Genomic DNA, 22,186 nt, shown 5'->3' with positions numbered 1-22,186 from the left:
AGGGCGCTCCCGCCTCCACCGCCTCTCTCCCTGCCCCAGGACCCCACCAACGGCTACTACAACGTGCGTGCCCACGAGGACCGACCGTCGTCCAGGGCGGTGCTCTACGCCGACTACCGCGCCCCGGGCCCCGCGCGCTTCGACGGCCGCCCCTCCTCCCGCCTGTCGCACTCCAGCGGCTACGCCCAGCTCAGCACCTACAGCCGCGCGCCCGCCTCCGACTACGGCCCCGAGCCCGCGGCGCCCGGCCCCGCCACGCCGGCGGGCACCGACTCAGCCAGCCAGCTGTCCTACGACAACTACGAGAAGTTCAGCGCCCACCCCTTCCCCGGGGCGCCGGGGTACCCCACCTACCGACTGGGTTACCCCCAGGCCCCGCCCTCCGGCCTGGAGCGGACCCCGTTCGAGGCCTACGACCCCATCGGCAAGTTCGCCACGGCCACGCGCTTCTCCTACACGTCGCAGCACTCGGACTACGGGCAGCGCTTCCAGCAGCGCATGCAGACGCACGTGTAGGGCCGCAGCCTGCGGCCCCTCTGCGGGGCAGAGGAGAAGCTGTTCCCTGATATTCAGGGCCATTGCTCGTGGCTCCTGTCCCCCACCAGCCTTCCCCTTCCGCCGCGGCAGGTGGGGAGGAGGTCTCCCCGAAACGCCCCACCCGAGGTGCTCCGTGCATGCCCCAGCCTCCTGGGCCTGCCCTTCCCTCCTCGCCGGGAGGGAGGATGTGTCTTCTGACCTGCTCTGGCGCCTGGCCCCAGCGTGGGGGTGGGGAAGGGAAGGTTGTGGAGCGGAGGGGGCACTTTTTAGCATTCCCTTTCTATCCTGCCCTCTGCCTCCCATAAGCAGATGGAGGAGTTCATGTGGGAATGGGTAGACTTTGGCCTAGGGGACATGAAGTATAGGGGTGAGTGGCTCTGGCACATATAGGTGGAAACAGGATGGCCTGGCCAGAACTTCTGTCATCTGCATTTATACCCTGGTGTATCTCCTTCAGAATTGCAGAAGGGGCCTTGGATTTCTTTTATCTCTGTCTAGAGAACAACCCTGGCACTGAGTTCAAATCCAGCTCTCATTTAGCTGAGATGAAAATGCCAGTCATCCTGGCTGCCCACTGTGCACACCTGTGTGCCAGTCTGCAGAGGGATCCAGGTGTCTCCGGTAGCGCTGCCCCTTTCCCTCTCCTCTATGCTGGGCTAGCTGATGCGTCAGAAGGTCATGGTGGAAGAAGGAAAGGTCAGGAACCATGTCCTGACTCACCAGCAAGACAACTGTGTGCTACCTGGCAGCTTCCACAGCCCACACTAGGGGAGCCCACCCAAGCCCCTCTCTCCCCAATCTGCCCGGCTTCCTGGTTTGAACTCTTGAGCCTACCTGGGGAGTTGTGGGTGAGAGGGTAGGGTACTATAGGCTATTTTTCAAAGAAAACAACAATAAAAGTCTCATTTGGGAAAAAAAAAAGTAATAAAGCTGTAGGGATTCCCCCACCCAAATATAAGTCCTAGTGGAAAGGAAAGGGGGCACCTGTTCTCTACCAGATTCCTAACACCTTCCATTACTCTTTCCATCTCCAGGCACTTTGAATTCATTTTTAAACATCCAGGTGGTGAGACCTATCTTGCGGATGGGCCTTGACAGGCTTAGGGAGGGAACCTTGGTTAGAGGCCACCTTCCAGGGAGCATGGGAGATGTGCTCTTTACCCAGGTTTTGCTTTAGCATCTTTCCCCCCCCCTCTTGGATCAGTCATATTCCTCCTCTTTGCAGTGCCTTGAGCTTGGGTTGGCCAGCCCTGTGTGGGAGGCTCTGCAGGGAGTGGGTATTCTGAGCCCCAGACATACTGTCAAGCGCTGCAGAATTTAGGAGACAGATGGGTCAGGGCCAGGTAAGAGGAAGGGCAGATAGAGTAAGGTGGCACAGAGGACACTGCCGGCAGCCGTGACCCGTGCTGACACATACACATGCATGTACACAGTCCACCTGGCTCTTCCCAGCCACCACCTGCTAACCAAAGAGAACCAGCACTCCAAAGAAAACCCAGGTCGGCCTCCCCTTCCCACCGATCAGGGTCTGGAGGGTGCTCCTAACTCGCTCAGCCCTGACTACGTAGGTGGGGCTTCCTGTGCAATGCCCAGAATGTTCATGGCCCTTTCTCCTGGTCACCATTCATTCCTCATGTTTGCTTTAATGAGTTAAGTGCTGATCAGCCATGGGCCATCACCACCCTTTCGGGTGGGTCTGTGGTGTGACATTCCTTGCCATCTCCCCCACCCCCACCACTGGTAAGGATCAGTTAATGTCCAGGAAGAAAGTAGCTCCAGTTCTGGCCTCCCAGCTACCTCTGTGTCCTCCAGAAGGGACTAGAGCCCCACCAACCCACCCTTTCCAAAGCCTGGTCCAGGCTCCTGCCCATGTCGGCCCCGGGAAGTTCATGCCTCCTGTGTGATCCTTTACGTAAGCTCAGCGACAGGGCCTGCTAAGGGTGCAGGCTCCTCTGCAGACAGATCTGTGCGTATTTTTATTATTTTCACAGAAACCAAAAGCCACGGGTAATCCGGTTAAACAGGAATATTCCAAAATGCATTTTTTTGGGGGGGTTTGGTCAGATTCTCTTATTTTCCCCTTTTTAGTTTAAATGTTGGGCCCATTCTGTTGAAACGATGGAGAGGAGGGGGCCCAAGGTCACTAGGAAGGTCCGCTAACATTGCAGGGCCCATTCATTTTCTGATGTCTGATGCAGAGCTACTTCGCGCTCTCCGACCCTTAACACCTTAACTGGGGCCTCCAAGCAAGTGATGCCGTGCAAGGCGCAGGGAGACGTCGGCCACCAAAGTCGTCTCTGTTTGCCACAACTGGCACTCAGCTCCAGTCAGAATCTGAAGTGGGACCTACGGGTTAGGCCAAGTGGAACCACTTTTCTGGGGAGTAGAAGGTGCCCTTGAACATAGAACTTTGCTGTCTAAAGCCGGAGTCCTCCAGTGTGGTTCCTCAGTACTGGATGTGGTCACCTTGGTGGTCCTGACCACTTTTTTTGGTCAAGGGGTTAGGAGTCAGGAGACCCAGGACCTCATTCTAAAGTCATTTACTGAGTGACCGTGGCCTACTTTTCATTGCCTCGGATTTCCTGGCCTGTAGATGAAGGAGAAGGGTTGCACAAACCTAGAATTCTGCTATTTCTCTCTGTTTGGTGAACTAGAACAGCCTGGGCATCCCTGGCGAGGAGTTGCGGACAGTGGGCTAAGGGATGGAGGAGTCGAAAGGGTCCCTTAGAAAAGCTTTCACCACTGGCTTCATTGTCTTGTCAGAAGTACTGTGAATGAGTTTCCACTAAGGAACCCCTTGATCCTAAACAGCACCAAAAAGCATGCCCTAAGCCTCAGTAAAATTAATGCAGGGTTATTCTTTGACTGTTGGGTAACTGTACTGCTCCCCACACAGAATTCTGACAGTTTTGCAAGGGTGTCTATGGCCAAGGCAGGGTGTGTATCCACTGTGACTGTATCCAGGTTTCAGACAACTTCCATGGTGACAAATGGGAGTAGCCAGCTGCCACTCATGCTCAGGAGCATTTTCCTGACTAGGGACCACTTACAAGGTGAAGCCTGCAGGCTAAGCTGCTTTGAGCCAGGGGACCAGGCATGAGTGCAGCCGGTCCCTCTGTGAAGGAACACAGAGGAAGGGCAGATGGGTCCAGCAGTAACGGAAAATTCTGAATCTTGAAGAGGTTCTTGTGATCCTGGGTGAGCTGTTGTTTCTTTGTGGAGGGCCTAGCCTCCATCCTAAACCCTGGGCCCCTCAAAGCCCAGCCACAGAGTTTGCATTAAGCAAAAACCTTCAATCAGAAAGGGAAGTGGCCAGGGATAGGAGCAGTGCTATTTTTCTAACAGATGTCTTGCTTGGGATGAAATGGTTTGACCACTGTGTCTCCAGACACCGTCTTATCCCAGCAGTCACTGCTTCCCTCATCACTTTGAGGGCAGCCTTTGGCTTTACAGGATGGAGCACACTGCCCTGGGATCTCTTTGCCCTCCTGCCCTCTCATTAACCAGTTGGCACTCTGTCAGGAGCTCAAGTCCTGGGCTCCTTAAAATGGAATCAGGTGGCCTGTCACTATAGGGTTTGAAGAAAATTAACTTAAGGCCGAGCCAGTGGACTGAACTGGCTCAGTCACTGCCTCTCTGCTGTGTGGACAATCTGTCCCCACTACTACACTATCAAGGCCACTCCAGCCTCACGATTCCTGGCTTCTCCACCCTTTTGGTGCTGTGGGTGCCCAGCCAGGTTCCTTGGCCTCTGCAAGCCGTGCTGCGTGCTGAGGGAGACCCCTAAAGGCAGTGGAGCTCCTGACCGTGGTGGGACCAGTGAGGGGTGGTAATGAACACTGAAATGCACAGACCCAGGGATGGAATTAGAAAGGCATTTATTTTTGTGAAGAGGCTATAAAATTAGCATTTAAATATCCCATTCCCTTCTCCCTGCCTCCTCCTACCCAACACCCTTCTCCCCATTTTCTCCCCTTTCCTGGAGGCCAGCCTCTTTCTGAAAAGCCTCCCCTTTATGCTCTTGGCCCTGACACTTCACCTCTGGGGCTGGTGGAGAGGACTGAGTATATGTGGCCTGGGAGATGGAGGGAAGGGCACAATCCCATTTTCTTGCATCACTGTGAGGGAGCCCAGGTTCTGTTCCTGAAGAAATGTTTGCTGCCCATATTAGGTGGTTCTGGTACAAGCCTGCCTGTAAAAATAACTCCATTTGCATATAACTATCACTCATTCTTAACCTGTCTCCTGCCTCCTGCTCCTGGCTTTTTGATGGCCCCAACCAGTGACCTTGTCAAGTGTTGGTGGGCCATGGGCTCTTCTGTTAGCTTCTGGAGATCTTTAGATGCTGCCCCTGGGAATACCACTAACTCTGGGGAGAAAGCAGCCAAGGTGCCAATACAGTCAAACTCCACACTTGTTAGCAATAGTGACCCAGAAGTTTGGCCGCTTCCAATTTCACCAGAAAGAGACCCAGGGCTCCTTGTGGTCACATTTTCTACCCCAACTGTTCTTGGGATTACAACCTCCATTTGTGGCTCCAAAAGAATTTCCTCCACCCAAACCCCGATGATAAATGGATCCATGATGATAATTAAGAGAGAAAAATATTTTTGTTAGGACAGACCATCGTAGATTTTTAGCAATGTGTATCTGTGTGTCCTTCACAACTTTTCCTATTCTGCCTTTTTTTCATTTTCCTTTTTTAAAAAATATTATGTACTATATTTTTAGTCTCAAACACATTATATATTATATATATTTAATTTTTATATATAAATATAAATGTTCTAAAAAGTACCATGTTTTGTGTTGTTAATGCATGAGCAGCTCCAGTTCCTTAAAGGCTTGCCTGATTTGGGGTGAAATGGTCCAAATTTGGGGAAAAGATAGATTTTTGGATTGCGATTGCAGACTTTGTATTTGTGTCACCTCTAGGCCACGGGGCGAGCACATTTCACTCAGCAGTAGGTGACTGTTGGAGAACCCCGAGCCCAGTTATGGCAGTTCAGGGACAAACAGCTCAAGCCTCCATGCTTTAGGGACACACCATCCAAATGTTCTATTCGAAATCTGACTATGGGGATTGGCAAGAGGGCGACTGAATCTGAGATAAGATTCCAAGGGATTTGGGAACAAGGGTGGGAGCAGGTTTGGGTTCATTCATTAAAATGCAGCAGTTTGGGTGAAAAGCAAAGCTATCAGGTCTCAACCTTTAAACTTGTACTGAAACAAAATGAAAAAACAAAAACAGTTACACACAGAAGCCATTCTGCTGAGAAATTCTAAATTCTCTTTTGTAGAGAGGGCAAAGGGTTCTCTTTGCTCATTTCTCAGGAGTGTTTGAGGATAATTTTTTAAAAAGTTGTTTTCAGATAATGTTTTGGAAAGCTGTAAGTCATTAGAGAGATACAAGGGTCTATTGCTTTTCTCATCCAGCTAACAATCAACCAAACTAAAGATGTTCCACAGCAGCCTCTTTGTACACACAGGACATAAGACACAGTCAGACAGAGATAGGGGTGGAAGAGCTGAAAAAATACTTTTGAGGCAATGCAACCCATTTCTCAGAAGGCTGGCATTCCCAGCCCAAGGCTACCACAGGGAGGGACGGAGCAGTGGGGGCTGCAGCCTGGAGGCCTGTGTCCAGGACCAAGAGCCTCTAGGTACCCACGGCAAGTGCAGCCTGGTTGGGGAAGAGGCCCAGGTGCAGGGTGAATCGCGAGGCAGCAGCCAGGTAAGCTGAACTGGCACAGGTGAAACATGGCATACAGCTGCAATCCAAAAGCAATCAGAAGGCGGGGGCTGCACAAGCCAGTTCCCGCAAACACGGAGGCCGGGTGAATTGTTAGGCCAAGTAGTGTTAATAGGATGCTTCCTGTGCTGTGTCCACTCAGGATGCATTTTATTCCTCTTGCATCCCCAGAGCCCAGGACAGGGCCAGCAGGCACTTTGGGACAAGTTTGGAGCTATTTAGGGCACCACATGAGGCTCCAAGGAACCAGACACCCTTCTCCGGGCATAAGACAGGCCGCAGGAGCTTGCACCCTGCTTTAGGCTTCTTCCTGTGCCAGACGCCCAAGCCCCTCCCTCATGTCACCCAAGACTGAACATGTAAGTAATGACACCAACAACCCCTTGATCAACACTTCGAAGTTTTATTTTTTAATTTTTTATTGATTTCAGAGAAAGGAAGGGAGGGGGAGAGAGAAAGATCAATGATGAGTCATTGATCAGCTGCCTCCTGCACGCCCCCTGCTGGGGATTGAGCCCGAAACCTGAGCATGTGCCCTGACCGGGAATTGAATCGTCATCTCCCGGCTCCTAGGTTGATGCTCAACCACTGAGTGACGCTTGCCGGGTTCTTTGCAGTTTAAAAAGCCACTCTCTTGTGAGTTAGTCTGCCTCACAACAGGAGCCCTTGCCCTGGGCACAAACATGCTCCTGTTTACATTTTTTCCACCGAAGTATGAAAGTTCAAAGTCCCCAAAAAACATTAGTTCTCAAAGAATCTAATCATTCAACCTTCCCTCCCCCCACTCAGCATTTCAACACAGTCAAATGGACTTGCTCCTTGTTTGGAGGACACCTTTGCACTTCCCTGGCCCTCTGCGCTTTTGGCAAAGCTCTTTTCTCAGCCTGGAATGCCCATGTCCTTTTACCTTTTCATTTCCAGATCGTACTCACATTACTCAAAGGCCATCTCCTCCAGGAAGCCTTACCTGACTCATTATTTCCTCACTGTCTCTCCCTCCCGGGAAGCCCCAGGACAGGTGGACTGTATCTTGCTTACCTCATTTATAACTGTCTGCTTTGATTGAACCTCAGGGTTTTGTGTATGACACATTAATATTAGCACTTTCTTCTTAAAATAAAGGCACTTAAAGGCAGAGAGCATGTGTCATTTAGTATCCTCATCCAACAGTGTCTGGCATATAGTTGCTCAGTATGTGCTGGAGGAATGCAAGAATGGAGGGACAGAAAAGAAAGGAAAAAGCCCATAAATGCGATGCATGAAGGCGCTTTAACCCAGGAGTTGCATGCTTGATGAAGTGGTAGAGCCAAGCTGACAGGCATTACCAGTACTTACTACTACTGGGCTCTCTCTGAGTTGCCTGGCAAGGCCTACCTGACTAATTTAGGCCAATGTACTATAAACAGAAGTAACATGTTACTTCCAGACCAAAGCATTTAATTGCTAGTGTAGGACCTTCCTGCTCTTCGCGATAGCACCAGGAGCTCATTCGTTCCAGATGGTGCAGCTCCGTAATGGTGGAGTCCCTCTCTGCCTGGGCTCCTGAGTGACTAAGTGAAGCAGAGACCCTCTGCCAATTCGTGATGAACATGTAGCTCGAGAGAGAAATGAATCTCTGTTTTGTTAAAATATTGAAATTTTGGAGTTGTTTGTTATTGCAACATAATATAAAAATGCTAATTAACACAGAGCTTCGCCCTTTGCTCCTACTTGACCTTGGGTAAGTTACTTTACTTCTCTGCATCTCACTTTCCTTCTCTGTGAAATGGACTAATAGAAACTCCTATCCCCTATAAAAGCTTAACAGGTTTCCTAGCACAGAAGTCCTCAGTATGTGTTAGCGTTTGTTAGCCTGGAGAAAGGTGGGCAATGGGTATTTGTTCCCTCTCCCTTTGCCCCTTTTCTTGCAGACATCATGAAAGAGGTCAACAGTTGTCCAGGGGTTAAGAAAAGGGCATAAAATCTGGTTAAAACCCCGCAGTGCCTGGTGAAACTCGGTGATTCAGGGCAAGTCAGCACACTTTCTGAGCTTTTTCTTATCTGTAAAATGCTATGAGCCTTCCAGGAGATGAGATATACAAGCACCCTTTGTAAATTACTAAATGCTATTCAAATGTGAGTTGGTTACCTTGGTCTATTAACACTTTGTATCACCCCAAACCCGCCCTATCCCCACTTTCTGCAGCACCCCACACCACACAACTCACTGCTACAAACATACCCTCAGCATTACACACACCCACTATATATTGGCAGCTTTAGCAGTGACCAGGAGAATGTGCCCATCTGGAGAGCCCATCTTGTCAGCCCCCAGGGTTCTAAAACCAAAAGACCAGCTCTTTGCAAAGCACGATTCTGGGGGAGAAGAAAGATCACTTCATCGACACTCACTTTCCCATTTCCTTTACTCATTGTAATTCGCTGCAGAGGCAATCTCCTGGGAGAGCAGAGCCATCAACTCCCAGAATTGAACCCAGGAGCTTTGTCTCTTTTTTCTCTCCACATAATACTGCTCTCTTGATGGTCGCTATGCAAACACATTCTTCATTCATTTGCAAACAGGGAATATTTCATATTTTGAGGCTCAGCTTAATGTCTCACCTTCCCAAAGGACACTGGTTGGAACTTCTTTTTAAACAATACTGTGTCAATACTCCTGTTCTGGCACCCCAGTCATGCTGTAGCCTGAGGGATGACCAAAACCTTGTCTTCTCAGAGCCCTCACTAAAATGGATGCTTAACTATAGACAATACAATCTCAAACTGAAGGCACCTCTTGAGCCATCTGGTCCAATATGGACCCAATGTAGGAGCCTCCCTCTGCCTTAGCATCAAGACCATCAGGGGACAGGGAAAGCAGGGTGGCTTTTCATGGAGTCTGGACTTTGGAACCTGAATGTTTGGGCTTCTTTCCAGCTTCTTCAGGTACCATCTCTGTGCCTATGGGAAAATGATTTGACCTCTCTATGACTCAGTTTCCTCATTTATAGAAATTACTTCTTTACTCATGCAAAAAGTATTTATTGAATAGTTACCATGTGTCTGTTACTATTCTGAACCCTGGGGTTACAGCAGAAAACACCACCAAGTCCCTGCTCTCATGGCACTTACACAGGCATGAGCAGTTAGTGTGGTGGGCAGTTAGACAGACGGAGCAGAGCAAGGAGGGTGGGCCAGGTACAGAAGGTCACCAGGGCAGAAAGCCCTGGGTGCTTAGCAATGGGCAAAACTGGGAAAACAAGGACTTCGCCTCCAGGGTAACATTTCCTCCCCTAGCATATAACTGGTCATATGGCTCGGACCCTCCCCTGACCTTTCCTCTGGCATGTCACTAGTCACACAGGTTAGGCCCCCTTAGAGAGGGAACAAACAAGTGGGCCTGAGAATAGCCCTAAGGCATTAGGCCCTCGGGATATCATCTAGGCCTCAGTTGTGTTTCTGCTCCAGGCCCAGAAAAGCAGCAAAACCAGACAAGCCACCCAATCCCACAGCTGACCTCACAACCAGCTGCATTGATAATGACCCACTGCCCTGGTGCCGACCAATCAATAGAGACCAAGACCCTGAAAGGGCACACCTGGAAAGCTGATGAATATTCTATTGGGATCTCTCTATTGAGACCTCCAGATAAATACCCTCAAGAAGGAGAACCCAACACAGCTCTCTATGGCGCTCACCTAGCCTTTCCTCACAGGCATGTTTTCCTTGCCTCTCTCTCTTTTCTAAGCTCCTAGGGTCCTTCTTTTGCCCCTGTAACTTGTTTTCTGAGCCCATTTCTTCTACAGTTCACCTCTTTACATCTGTGACTTTCTAAATAAACTTTCTCTTATAGTCTGAGTCTTGGCTCTGAATTCTTTCTTAGCCAGAACTCAAGTGCTGAAGTTGCTGAGCCAAGGTCTTGACTCCACCAGTCTAACACCTGGTACCAGTCTCACCACCAACAGTAAATGAAGTATGTCAGATAGTGGTAAGAGATATGGAGAGGCAGGTACAGTAGATGGTGAGGGACGGTAGGAGAAGATGGTGTGCTATTTTACGTTGGGTGGTCAGAAAAAGCCTCTAAGATAAGAGGGCAGGGAAGCCTGGGTAAAGTATTTTAGGCAGAGAAAACAACAACTGCAAAAACCCTGAGGCAGAAATGAGTTTAGAGGGTTGAGGACCAGCAAGGAGTCGGTTTGGGGAGAGTAGTGAGAGTTGGAAGAAAATCCTGTTAAAGAGGTGGGGTGGAACAGGTTCTTTGAGAACTTGTAGGCCATTAAAAGAACTTTGGGACTCCTTTCTGTTTTGTGGACAGTGCCGAGGAAGCATTGTTGGAGTCTCCCTCCCACAGTCATTATGTCTAAGTCAGAGTCTACCAAAGAGCAGGAACAGCTGCAGAAGCTCTGTGTTGGAGGTTTGAGCTTTGAAACAATTGATGAGAGTCTGAGGAGCCATTTTGAGCAATGGGGACGCTCACAGACTGTGGTGATGAGCGATCCAAACACCAAGTGCTCCATAGGCTTTGGGATTGTCACACGGCCCACTGTGGAGGAGCTGGGTGCAGCCATGAATGCAGGACCACACAAGGTGGGTGGAAAAGTGTGGAGCCAGAAAGGGTTGTCTCAAGAGAAGATTCTCAAAGGCCTGGTGCCAACTTAGCTGTGGAAATGATTTTCATTGGCGGTATTAAAGACGACACTGGAGAATATCACCTAAGAAGTTATTTTTGAACAGTGTGGGGAAATGGAAGTGAATGAAGTCATGACTCACAGGAGCAGTGACAAGGAGAGAGGCTTTGCTTTTGTAACCTTTGATGACCATGACTCTAGACAAGACTGTCATTCAGAAACACCACACTGTGAACGGCCACAACTGTGAAGTAAGGAAAGCCTTATGAAAGCAAGAGATGGCTAGTGCTTCATCCAGCCAAAGAGGTGAAACTGGTTCTGGAAACTGGTGTTGACTGTGGAGGTGGTTTTGGTGGGAATGACAACTTTGGCAGTGGAGGAAACTTCAGAGGTGGCAGCCATGGTGGTGGTGGTTATGGTGGCAGTGGTGATGGCTATAATGGACTTGGTAATGACGGAAGCAGCTTTGGAGGTGGCAGAAGCTACAATGATTTTGGCAATTACAACAATCAATCTTCAAATTTTGGACCCATGAAAGGAGAAAACATCGGAGGCAGAAGCTCTGGCCCCTATGATGGTGGAGGTCAATACTTTGCTAAACCATGAAACCAAGGTGGCTCTGGTGGTTCCAGCAGCAGCAGTAGCCATGGCAGTGGCTGAAGGTTTTACTTCCAGGAAACAATGCTCAGCAGGAGAGGAGAGCCAGAGAAGTGCCAGGGAAGCTACAGGTTCAACAAATTTGTGAACTCACCCAAGCACAGGGGTGGCAGGGCCTAGCTGCTACAAAGAAGACATGTTTTAGACAATACTCATGTGGATGGGCAAAAACCTTGAGGGCTGTATTTGTGACTAGTTGTTTAACAGGTTATTTTTGTTTCTGTTCAGTGGAAAGTGGAAAGCATTCCAACAAAGGGTTTTAATGTAGATTTTTTGCACCCATGGTGCTGATTGCTAAATGTAATAGTCTGATCATGACATTGAATAAATGTGTCTTTTTTTAAAAAATTAAAAGAACTTTGGAAATAATTCTGGAATGGCAAAATGTCAAGCTATATGAAACTGTTGTTTTTGTAGGCCAGAAATTGTTGAACATCAGAAATTTTACATGGTTCAACCTAATAGATGTAAACATGCTGTATTGTTAATTTGTTATTACCACTTTTAAAAAACAGGCTTTTCTATTATTTGGCAGGATTAATTGGAATGCATTTCTTCTATTGAGTATGAATCTGTCTCCTTGCAATTTTCACCCAAAGGCTATAATTCTGCCTCTGGGGCAATATTGTCTGAGTAGTGGAGGAAGGAGCCTTCCCAAGTGGCCCTTTTGATACTGAAATATAGTTGGCATGATGTCATGTTTCTTCTGAGACACCTCTCTTCTGAGTAAAGTATTTCTAATTCTTCAAACCATTTATTTAATGATATGGTTTCTTGACTAATCCTCATCTTGCTCACTCTACCTTCTGAGTGAGTTTTAAACACTCGGTAGGGCATGGCAGTGCTCCACTGTGCACCACTAGTATGAGGAAGAATTCCCCACCTCAGCCCACTAAGGTTCTGTCAACCAGTGGTCATTACAATAGGAATCCCTTGGGGATGCAGTAAAGAAGAAAACTTTAATCAGCTCAATTATGACACAGCTCAGCTGTGAGGTGGTCCTGGGGCTTGGAGCCTCTCAGGGTAGACAGCTCTGCTGTACTGCTCAGGGGTCTGCTTTGTACTTTGCTCTGGTCTGCTCCATTCTGCACCAGTTTGCTCTGGCCTGCCCTGGTCCGCTCCACTCTGCTCCTGTGAGAAGTCTTTGATATTTAGGTTCAGCCAGGGAAACAGCCTTCAGGGTCCAGTGAAAAGATAAAATGCACTGCCAGAGCCAGAGGAGAGTTGGCTTATAAATAGGGACGCCCCGGCCCACCCTCCACCCTTGATTGGTAAGTCGTCATGCAAATGAGGACTCCAAATCATCACAGTTTGATTGGTCCAAAAGGCACTTTCCTGATTGGTCAGAATGGCGCTGCTCTGATTGGTTGGTGGAGAAGCTAATGGGGATTTCGCTGCACAACTCTAATTGGACTGGGAAAGCCTCAGTCTTAGTCCTTAAAATAGGATTCCAGGAATTCCCTTATAAGAGCTGGCTCAGACAGCAGAAACAGTGCAGGCAGGCAGCTCAGCGCAGGTTCTCCATCAAGTGCGGTTTGTGTGAGAGGCCCCTGTGTAGAAATGCCTGCCAGGCTCTGGTATTGTTTTTGTTTTGTTTTGTCTTTTTAAATTTGAGCCCAGTTAAGCAACCAGGACTCATTTTTAGTAGGCATCTTCTTTCCCAGGGTCCACAGTTCTCTGTTCTCCCTCACCCCCTAACCTTCAGTAACTACAGACACTGTCTTTTGGCTCCTCTCCAGGAGGGAGCAGTGCCACAGGAGCAGTGGCCCTGAGAGCCATTCTCTCCACTGCAATGGGAGGTAGTGCCAGATTTTCAGACATAAATCCCTAGAGATAGAATAAGAGGGCTTCCCAGGTCCAGAAGCTCAGCTGTGGCCATACTGGCACCACAACCTAGGTCCTTTGTGTGTCCCAGGGCTTGGAGTACTCTGTATGGTGGGCCTTTGTGGAATTTTTTTAATAGCATCACAGTGATTCAGACCTGGCTCTCAAGATTTAGATGTTTTTCTTTCTGGTTTGAAGATCAAATGATATGGGTTCTAGTGTAAACTCCATTTATTAGCCATGTCATCCTGGACAAGTTACCAAAACTGTTTGAGTTACCAGTTTTCTTATTCATTAAATGAAAATAAGGATACTACTTTAGATAGACTTTCCAATCCTTTAAAAATGTAAATCACATCCCATCACTCCTTTGCTGTAGACGTTATGGCTTCCTATTCTGGTTAAAATAAAATGCACTCTTGCCTGGCCTGAGTGGCTCAGTTGGTTGAGCACTGTCCTGTGCACGGAAAGGTTGCTGGTTGGATTCCCAGTCAGGGCACATACCTGGGTTGAGGTTTCTATCCCTGGTCAGGGCACCTATGGAAGGCAACCAATTGATGTTTCTCTCTCATATTGATGTTTCTCCCCCCACCCCCACCCCCCCTCTCTGAAAAGCAATGGGGAAAAAATATCCTTAGGTGAGGATTGAAAATAAAAATAAAATGAAGTCCACTCTCATTTTTTACAAGCCCTACTTTTCCTGGCCCTTGCCTACCTTCTCTGCAGCCTTTGTCACTTACCACTCTAACCCTCTGCCCTTCTTGCTCTCTGGGATATTCTATCAAGGAGGAAAATGCTAGACCCCTTCCTTCAATGAAGCCACCTGAAGTTTGGGAGATGCTTAGGACAGGGAACAAACAAATGATGTTCCAGGCATTTTCATAAATGTGATTACATGCAAGGTTCAAAAGAATGGGTCTCTGGTGCTAGACCTTAAAAAGAAGTCCACTATCCTCCACCCCAACAGGCAACCAGCCAGCTCAGAGAAAAGTTCAGCAAATAAACCCAAGAAGCTTCCAGCCTCAGAGCCCCCAGGGCTCCAGCTCTCTCCTAATAACCTAAAGGGCTATTAACAGTCTCTTCACTTTTTAAAACAAATTTTTTAATGCCTAGCCCTTTGGTCCTGGCTACGTGCCAGAAAAAGAAGCTGAAGCCCAGATCCCCCTTTGAAAGGAGAGCCCCCTTAACCAGGTAGGAAAAGACAGACCTCGGGCTGAAGAATTGTCCCTTTTTTATGGGGAGACACAGTCCCCCAGTGTTCCTCTTGGATTTAAAATCTCCATCAAGGTAGAAGATACTCAAGAAACACTGGGAATCTGGTAAATGGAGGAGAAAAGCCTGGTGTTGAGCTCAGGCCCATGGGCTCATTGTGTGGTCTGCTTTAGGGGTCTGCTGTCTGAAGTTCCCAGGGGGCAGGAAAGCACACTCACATTTTTTTATGTCAAAAATCAGAATTTTGCCCAGCCAGAGTGGCGCAGGGGTTGAGCTAGACCTATATTCCTGGTCAGGGCATGTGACCAGGTTTCGGGCTTGATCCCCAACAGGGGGCATATAGGAGGCAGCTGATCAATGACTCTGTCTCATCATTGATGTTTCTCTCTCTCCCTCTCCCTTCCTCTCTCTGAAATCAATAAAAATGTATTTTTAAAAATCAGAGAATTTCTATGTCCAGAATGGCATAAGGGATTAGACCACTGGGCTCCATGATATTGATGTGCTTTAAGGATGCCAAACTGGTGGAAACTAAGCAATGTGGATTCTTAGGAGAGCACACTTTCAAATTCTTTACGTCAGCTTTTCATTCAGAACACGAGCTTCTGCATCTATAACGCCCACCGCGAATTAACGGCCAGACCTGTTACCTTCACAATGGCATTGACTCAATACATCTCTGATTCCTCTGGGCCTCCACAATCAATAAAACAAAACTTGGCTCACCCTTATTTAGAGTCAATCAGCACTGGCTGGTGTGGCTCGGTTGGAGTGCCATCCCATACACCGAAAGGTGGAGGGTTTGACAGATGGTCAAGGCACATCCCCAGGTTGCAGGTTAGATTCTGGTCAGGGCACATTTGGGAGGTAACAGATCAATATTTCTCTTTAACATCGATGCTTCTCTCTCTCTCCCCCTCCCTTTCTTTCTAAAATCAATTAAAAAAAAAAAATCAATCAGTAGATACCTCCTCTAGGAAGTCCTCCACCTATCATCCCTTCTTTGTCATCTCATAGTGCCGCCTTCTTGCCCCCTCTCCCTCTCCATGTGCCCAGTGCAGCTTACTAAGGTATTGAGCATTTAAACAGGAATTGTGGTGCCAGCTGTAAAAGAACTACTACTGCCTTCTTTCCACAATAGGTTGCCATCAGCTAATACCTAATCTCTCCTTCCATTCACAGCAAAGTACCTTTAAATCCATTGTCCCTGCTTCTCTTGTAACCCCCCCCCCCCCACACACACACACCTGAGCACACTGCAATCTGTATTCTGCTCCTGCTAAACCTCCAAACAGGTCTTGCTCCAGTTGTCAAAGCCAGTGGTCACTTTTTAATTATTTTCTTCTGTTACAGAATCATTTAAACAAAAGTTAAATCATGACTTTTATACAAATATAAAATGGACATGTATCAAAATTGGTGTTTAATCCTTTAATTAATGAGAGATCCAGTACAATGTTTTAACTAGTTCAAAGAAAAATTCAGAAAAACACACTGGTATAGGCCAACCAGGAATTCTGAAGTGAATTTACAAAACTGGTTTGTCCACAAGGCACTAATCAATTACCACAAACAACGAATTTGCATTTCTATGGAGAAGAATCATTTTCATTATCAGTTTTTTACAATTTACAGGAGTAAAATAGCTGATAGACCAAGGCAGAGATAACCTTGATGGGAAAGTTAGACAGGACATCTAATTTTTTGGGGGTCCCTTTTAAGCCTTTCCTGACACTTCCTTGACTTTTCTGCAACATTTAACACTAATGATTGTCAACGTAAGAAACGTTCAAACCTGTAGAGAATTTTTATGAGTTTATTTGAGCCAAACTGACAATTGCTGGAAAGCAAAACCTTAAAGAATTGAGAAAATGCTCTGGAAAATGGCAGTTCTGCACCCTGCTTTGTACATTACAATCAAGAGGAGATGTAAGTGGGTTACATGAAATCCGCTGGTGATAGATTAGGGAGGCGGGAGAAAGCGAAGTGGGAAGGCCTCTGGGGTTGGCTAAAAAGCAAAACCATATACACCTACTTCTTTTACAAAGGTGGGCACAGGACGGTCAACAGTTATAATGGGAGGATTTGTGGTCTCCTCTCTGGTGCAGTGCCTGTGCTCCGAGGGATGTGGAAAAAAAGGAAATTACTTTGTTTTTGCAAAGGCATGTTTATCAGGTGTTATCCTAGATGCAAAAGACAATGGACAGGCTTAACTAAGATGAAGATTCACCTTGGCCAGAGGAAAATACTGCCTTGGGGTATGGCTACTCACCGTGAACCGCTTTTAGTTCAAAAGTTTTAATTTCAGACCATCCCTTGTGGTTACTTGAGGTCTCTGAGTCTGCAGGGCTACCACACAGACCTCTCAGGAGCTTGTAGAGTTTAGCATGTAGCCCCCTTTTGTCCACATGGCCATTCCTGAAATTCCTCCTTTTGTTTTGTGCTGTCACTTTGAATCCCCCCAGCCCCCCCCCATTCAGTCTCAGCAGAAGCGGGCCCCTCTTCCTCTATTTTTTTTTTTTAATGTAGCTATTCTCCAGTGCTTTGTCCTGGACCACCTTCTCCCTCCGCCCACAGTTTTAAGGGAAACATCACCTATTGTTTTGTCTCCAAGCCACCAAGGTCATGCTGATGACTCTCAAACCTCTCGCTCCTTCTAAGCTGCAGATTGCCTTTGTTTATATGCCCCCAGCACCTCAAATGCAACATGCTCTGCCTACAAAACCCGCCTTTTCTTCCTTGGATTGTCACCTTTCATTCAGGTGCTTAATCTAAAACCTTGGGAGACAGGCTTGTCTGTTTTGCCTTCCTCACGCCTCGCATCCAGTCACTGGGACCTGCTGGATCTGCCTCCCGCTCGCACTCCAGCCTGGCTGCTCCTCTCGTCCATTACGCCTGCCTTGGCTCCAGCTTTCTTCACTTCTTGTCTGGGTGACTATGAGAGCCTCCTCTCTGATCCTTCTGCCTTTACCCTAACGTCTCTAATCCATACTTGACTCTGCTGCTGAAATAATTTTTCTAAAATGCAAATCTGATGTGATACTCTCATCCTTGAAGTCATTTCACGGCTCCCTGTCAAGATTGGGACAAAATTAAGCCCACTAAGAAGTTGGTTGAGGGCTTCCATGAACCAAGCTCCCTCTCCAGCCTCACCTCTTGTTGGGACCCCTAAGGCCCCTCTGTAGAAACCGCTGCTGGACTCTGTTTCTTGTGTGTTTTTGTTGTTGTTTTTTAGTTTGAGCCCAGTTAGCCTCCAGGAGCCCTTGCAGGTACTAGCAGCCATTTCTACACAGGGGCCTTGCACGCAAATTGCACTGCAGGGAGCAGCGTGCACTGTGCTTCTGCCACATGAGCCAGGCCTGATAAAGGAGTCCCTGGAATCCTGCTCCAACGGCGGGACTGAGGCTGTTCCCACCCACTTGGAGCTGTGCAGCTAGCATCACTTCTTCACTGACCAATCAGAGAAACTCCATTCTGACCAATCAGGGAAGTGCCTTTTGGGCCAAACTGAGACAGGCTAGTAATCCAGGCCAGGCAGAATAGGGAAACTGAGGCAGATAGTTAAACAATGGTTTGCAGCCATCTAGTAAAGCCTATCTTCCCTAAACCTGGGACACTTATGAGTAAATGGTTGCACTTCTACTCCCCAACCAGAGGGTAAATAGCTTAAGTCACCCTACTCAGGGAGACAGTAGAAATTCAATTAGTGCCATTTGCCAGCCACACCCAAGGACAGGTGAAGTTAAGAGAATAATCTTCATTTTGGTGCATCCACATAAAGCTAGTGAATATTCTATCAAGAGCCTCCCTTGAGGCCTTCCCTAAATGCTCAGCCTTTAAAACCCCTCAAAGGGAAGGTCCAGCTTGCTCTCTTCCCAGGAGCTGTGCTTCCCCCACCCCTCTTCTCCCACAGGCGTGCATCTCCTGAACTCTAAGGGACCCCACGAAGCTTGCAACCAGGGCAGCAATGGGCAGCAGCAGTTTGTCCCAGACACCCCCCCACCCCCTGAACCTGACCTGAAGGCCCCCTTTTCCCTGACTTCTTAGTGAACCAAAGCAGACCAGCCTGGGTTCGTTTCCCCAGCCCTTCTTATTTCACTGTCCCTAGCTTTCAAAAACATCCTCTAAAATTCACCTGGACTTGTCTTGTGAAATCTTTCCTGCATGAAGTCAAGAACCCACACACTACCTGCTGGCCCTAGGCAGGCCAGTCCAGGGCCAGGTCCTCTTTCCAGTAACAAAACTACTAGGATTTGGAGTCCTCATTTGCATGAAGATGTACCAAGCAGGGACCAGGGATGGGGACTCATGTCTATATAAGCCAGCTCCCCTTGGGTTCTCTGAGTGCACTTTCCCTTTCCACCAAAGACTGAAGGTTGCGTTTCCCTGGCTGAGCTGAAACACTGAAGGTGCCTTGCAGGAGCAGAGTGGAGCAGCCCAGCTAAGGCCAGAGAAGACTGGCACAGAAAAGATCAGAGCAGAGCAGAGCAGGGATTTGCACAGCAAAGCTGTCTAGCTGGAGAAGGCCCTGGCCCGGGGCTGCCTCACAGTCATGCTGTTTCACAACTGAGCCATTTGGCACTGAATTACGTTTCCTTCTTCATCGCACCCCAAACCAAGGATTCCTGTGCCATTTCCTTCCTTTTTGGAATGGGCTGTTCTCTCCTTCAACACTTGTCCATCCCCCTTTAATTTTTTCTAGCTAGCTCCTGGTCATCCTACGCAAACTATATAGGGCTTTGCCTCCTCCCTGGAGATTTTCTCACTTCCTGCCCCTGTCTGGATTAGGGGATTCTCCTAGGTGCCCCCATCCTTGCACTCAAGGTCACAAATTTGTGACTGTTGGCTCATCGCAGGAAGAGGTGTAGCTTCTTTTCTCTTTCTATGCACTGGTTTACTGGATTGTCATTGTTTATTTTCATGGTTTTCTCATGAGATGGCGGCTCCCTGCAGGCAGAGACTGGGCTCAGTAGGTACCCCCTCCCCCAATGTTCTCTTCCTGCACAAGTCTGGCTAATCTCTCCTGAGGAGGTTTCATCTAATATATGGGGCAAAAGTAGGTTTACAATTGTAAGTATGCGAAACATAGTTTATTCTTATATTATTTATTAATTATTGTATTATTTTTCATACAAACTACTGTAAACCTACTTTTGCCCCACCCTGTGTATTATAGCCTCTTACCCCTATGTAGAATCTCAGGTGGGGAAAACAGGCGTTCAGAAAGCCAGTCGTGAGTGGAGAAAAGGAACCTGAGATGGACTGGTGATCCCGGCTTCTAGTTTCACCTTTTAAACTCGTTTATTCAGTGAGTCAGTACTGGACACTGTGCAAAGTCTCTGGGGTATGGAAATGAGTAAATTATGGTTTCTGTCCTTTAGGAATGTGCAGTCCAGTAGCAGGGACAGACCTGTATGCAAATAAATGTATCTGTGCCATAATCGCTAAATACTAGGAATCTGAACGCATAGCTGCTGCCAGAGCAGGAAGAGAAAGCCGTTGCCTGTGACTGTTGAGGGTTCACAGTGAGGAGGGTGTGGCCTGTGAGCAGGAGCTAGGATGAGTAAGGGCCTACTCTTCACAGGGAGGAGAAGCATTCCCGCCAGCGCGGCTGCTGACCCAGCCATGGCGTTAGGTGGGACAAGGGTCTCAAGGTCTGGGCAGCTCTTACTAAATGCTACTCTTGCTAAATGTTAGAATGTAGCACAGTATTTTTCAGATGCAGCTGTAAACAGGATGAGCTTGACAGGAGCTCAACCAGATATGCGTAGCCAACTGCAAAGAAGAAATCATGGTATAATTGACCAAATAGTGTATGTAGGCAATGGCTAAGCCTCCTGTTGGGGAAACAGCTTTGTGAACAGAGCTCAGTTTGATGTGAATCTCCTGTCTCCTTTACTGGCCGCAAGTAAATCAAACTACCTTGCAATGGCTGCGGTCTCGTTCTTGAATAAACACCCCAAGTGGTGAGCCCTCTGAGTTTAGCAACATAGGCATCGTGCTCTTGGGGTGGTTTTCCTGGGATAAGCCAACAGCCACAAGCTTGTCTGCGGACTGAGTACAGGGATGGGCGCTGGGAGGCAACCCACTGCTTAAAGTGTTCTTGAGCTTCTCTTAGACTTCCGTCCTGCCCACCCACACTCTGGGCAGAGGCTCCAGGCAGTGGGGGTGCCGGCACTGTGAGGAGGTGGCTGCGGCTAGGTTGCCTCTTCTTGGGGTGGCCTTGGCCTTCTCTGTGAGGCTCTGCATGCCTGGTTTATTATGCACAAAGCAGGTATTTTGCTTTCTGCCTTGGGAACCCATCTCAGAGACAAGGTAGTTTGTTTTCTGTAATGGCTTCCAAGGGAGTGTGGTGGGGCCAAGGGGTCAGCACGAAGTTGAAGTGGGGGGGGCAGGCAAGGAGCTTCTGGAGCCTGAGGCAACACACAGCAGAGGCTGACTCTTCTGTTTCTCTACCCTTCCTTTCTGCTGCCCTTTGCTTTGTGTTTCCTTTTATTTTTCCCATTTACCTCTGCTTGTCTTTATGCTTTATATTCTTTGAGTCTTAGTGTTTCTTACCCTCTCCCTCTTTCTCTCCTGCCCCATCACCCTCCTGTGTGTGCTGGGGCCGGGGAAGGATGCAGGAGACACACAGGGACTATTAAAACAGTCAGCTCTCATCTCATGGAACCCAGCCTTACAGGGACACTTCCTTCCCATTTTAACTCACCCCTGTCTCTCTTTTTCCCCTACAGCTCCATTGTCTGTTCTCTGTCCCTGTGCTCACAACACCCTTCCCATCATCTCCAGGTGATAAAAATTTGAGACTGACCCAAGAATAAGCATGTATCTTTCCAGCGGTCTTACTACGGCCTGCTCCTTCACCAGAAGGGTTCCCTCTTGAAGCCCAAAGTCTCCCAGATAAGAGAGCAAGCGTGAGAGTGAGAAAGAGAGAGGGGTAGACTGCTAGGCTGGCATCTCCTGGGGTGATATCCTCTGGGCGAAGGGTGACTGAACCTGCCAGTTGACCATCTCCTCAACTGTAAGAACCCTCTAGATGGCTAAGAAAGAAGCTGGAATCTGTGGGGGTTCAGAACTAGTTATCCCAAGATGTGCCTTAATGGTATGCAGATTACTTTGAGCTAAAAGGCAACTTTAGCTGCAGGCTCAAGAGAAAGCTCTGTCCCTCCCTTTAACTTTCTAGAAAAACTTGAGTTACAGGTTCTACCCATAATAATAAATTATCAGAGATAACTTCTCTTGACCTATTTGTAGGACAGAGCAAACTTCTATTTACTAAATGTCAGTTTTTCTTACCATGCTGCAATGACTCTTTGAAGTCCCCAAGGTATATTTCCTCATCTTTAGCTCAGAATGCCTTAATATACCTCAATCACCCTTTCTATCCCTGAACCTCTCCTGCATATGGGGGTCTCTGATTTTCTCATTATGCAAGGTTCCCATTCATATGTATGCGTTAAATTTGGTTATTTTTTTCTTGCTAATCTGGCTCATGTCTATTTGATTATTAGACTAGCCAGAGAACCTTAAAGGTAGAGGAAAGTTTGTTCCTCCCCCACAAAACTGTCTTCCCCAGTGGTCTCCATGCAGAGCTGTT

At 47.9% G+C, this 22,186-nt stretch overlaps 1 protein-coding gene and 1 pseudogene across 2 annotated transcripts in view; both read left to right on the top strand.

The window, feature by feature from the left end:
* The window catches only part of KIRREL1 (kirre like nephrin family adhesion molecule 1), a 105,759-nt gene extending 100,078 nt beyond the window's left edge, over window positions 1-5,681 (top strand). Inside the window, exon 15 of one of the 2 annotated variants that reach the window (XM_087827946.1) lies at window positions 40-5,681. In XM_087827946.1, coding sequence (XP_087684072.1) covers window positions 40-516 — 477 coding nt within the window. In that variant the 3' untranslated portion in view covers window positions 517-5,681. The remainder of the gene's footprint in view (window positions 1-39) is intronic. The other variant, XM_087827947.1, reaches the window with a different exon arrangement.
* Window positions 5,682-10,413: 4,732 nt separating this feature from the next.
* LOC107543234 (heterogeneous nuclear ribonucleoprotein A1 pseudogene) lies at window positions 10,414-11,563 on the top strand (annotated as a pseudogene).
* Window positions 11,564-22,186: the final 10,623 nt, after the last annotated feature.

Source organism: Miniopterus natalensis, chromosome 19 (genome assembly GCF_054644295.1).
Source record: "Miniopterus natalensis isolate mMinNat1 chromosome 19, mMinNat1.hap1, whole genome shotgun sequence".
Lineage (NCBI taxonomy): Eukaryota > Metazoa > Chordata > Mammalia > Chiroptera > Miniopteridae > Miniopterus > Miniopterus natalensis.
This window is presented reverse-complemented; position numbering and strand designations above follow the sequence as displayed.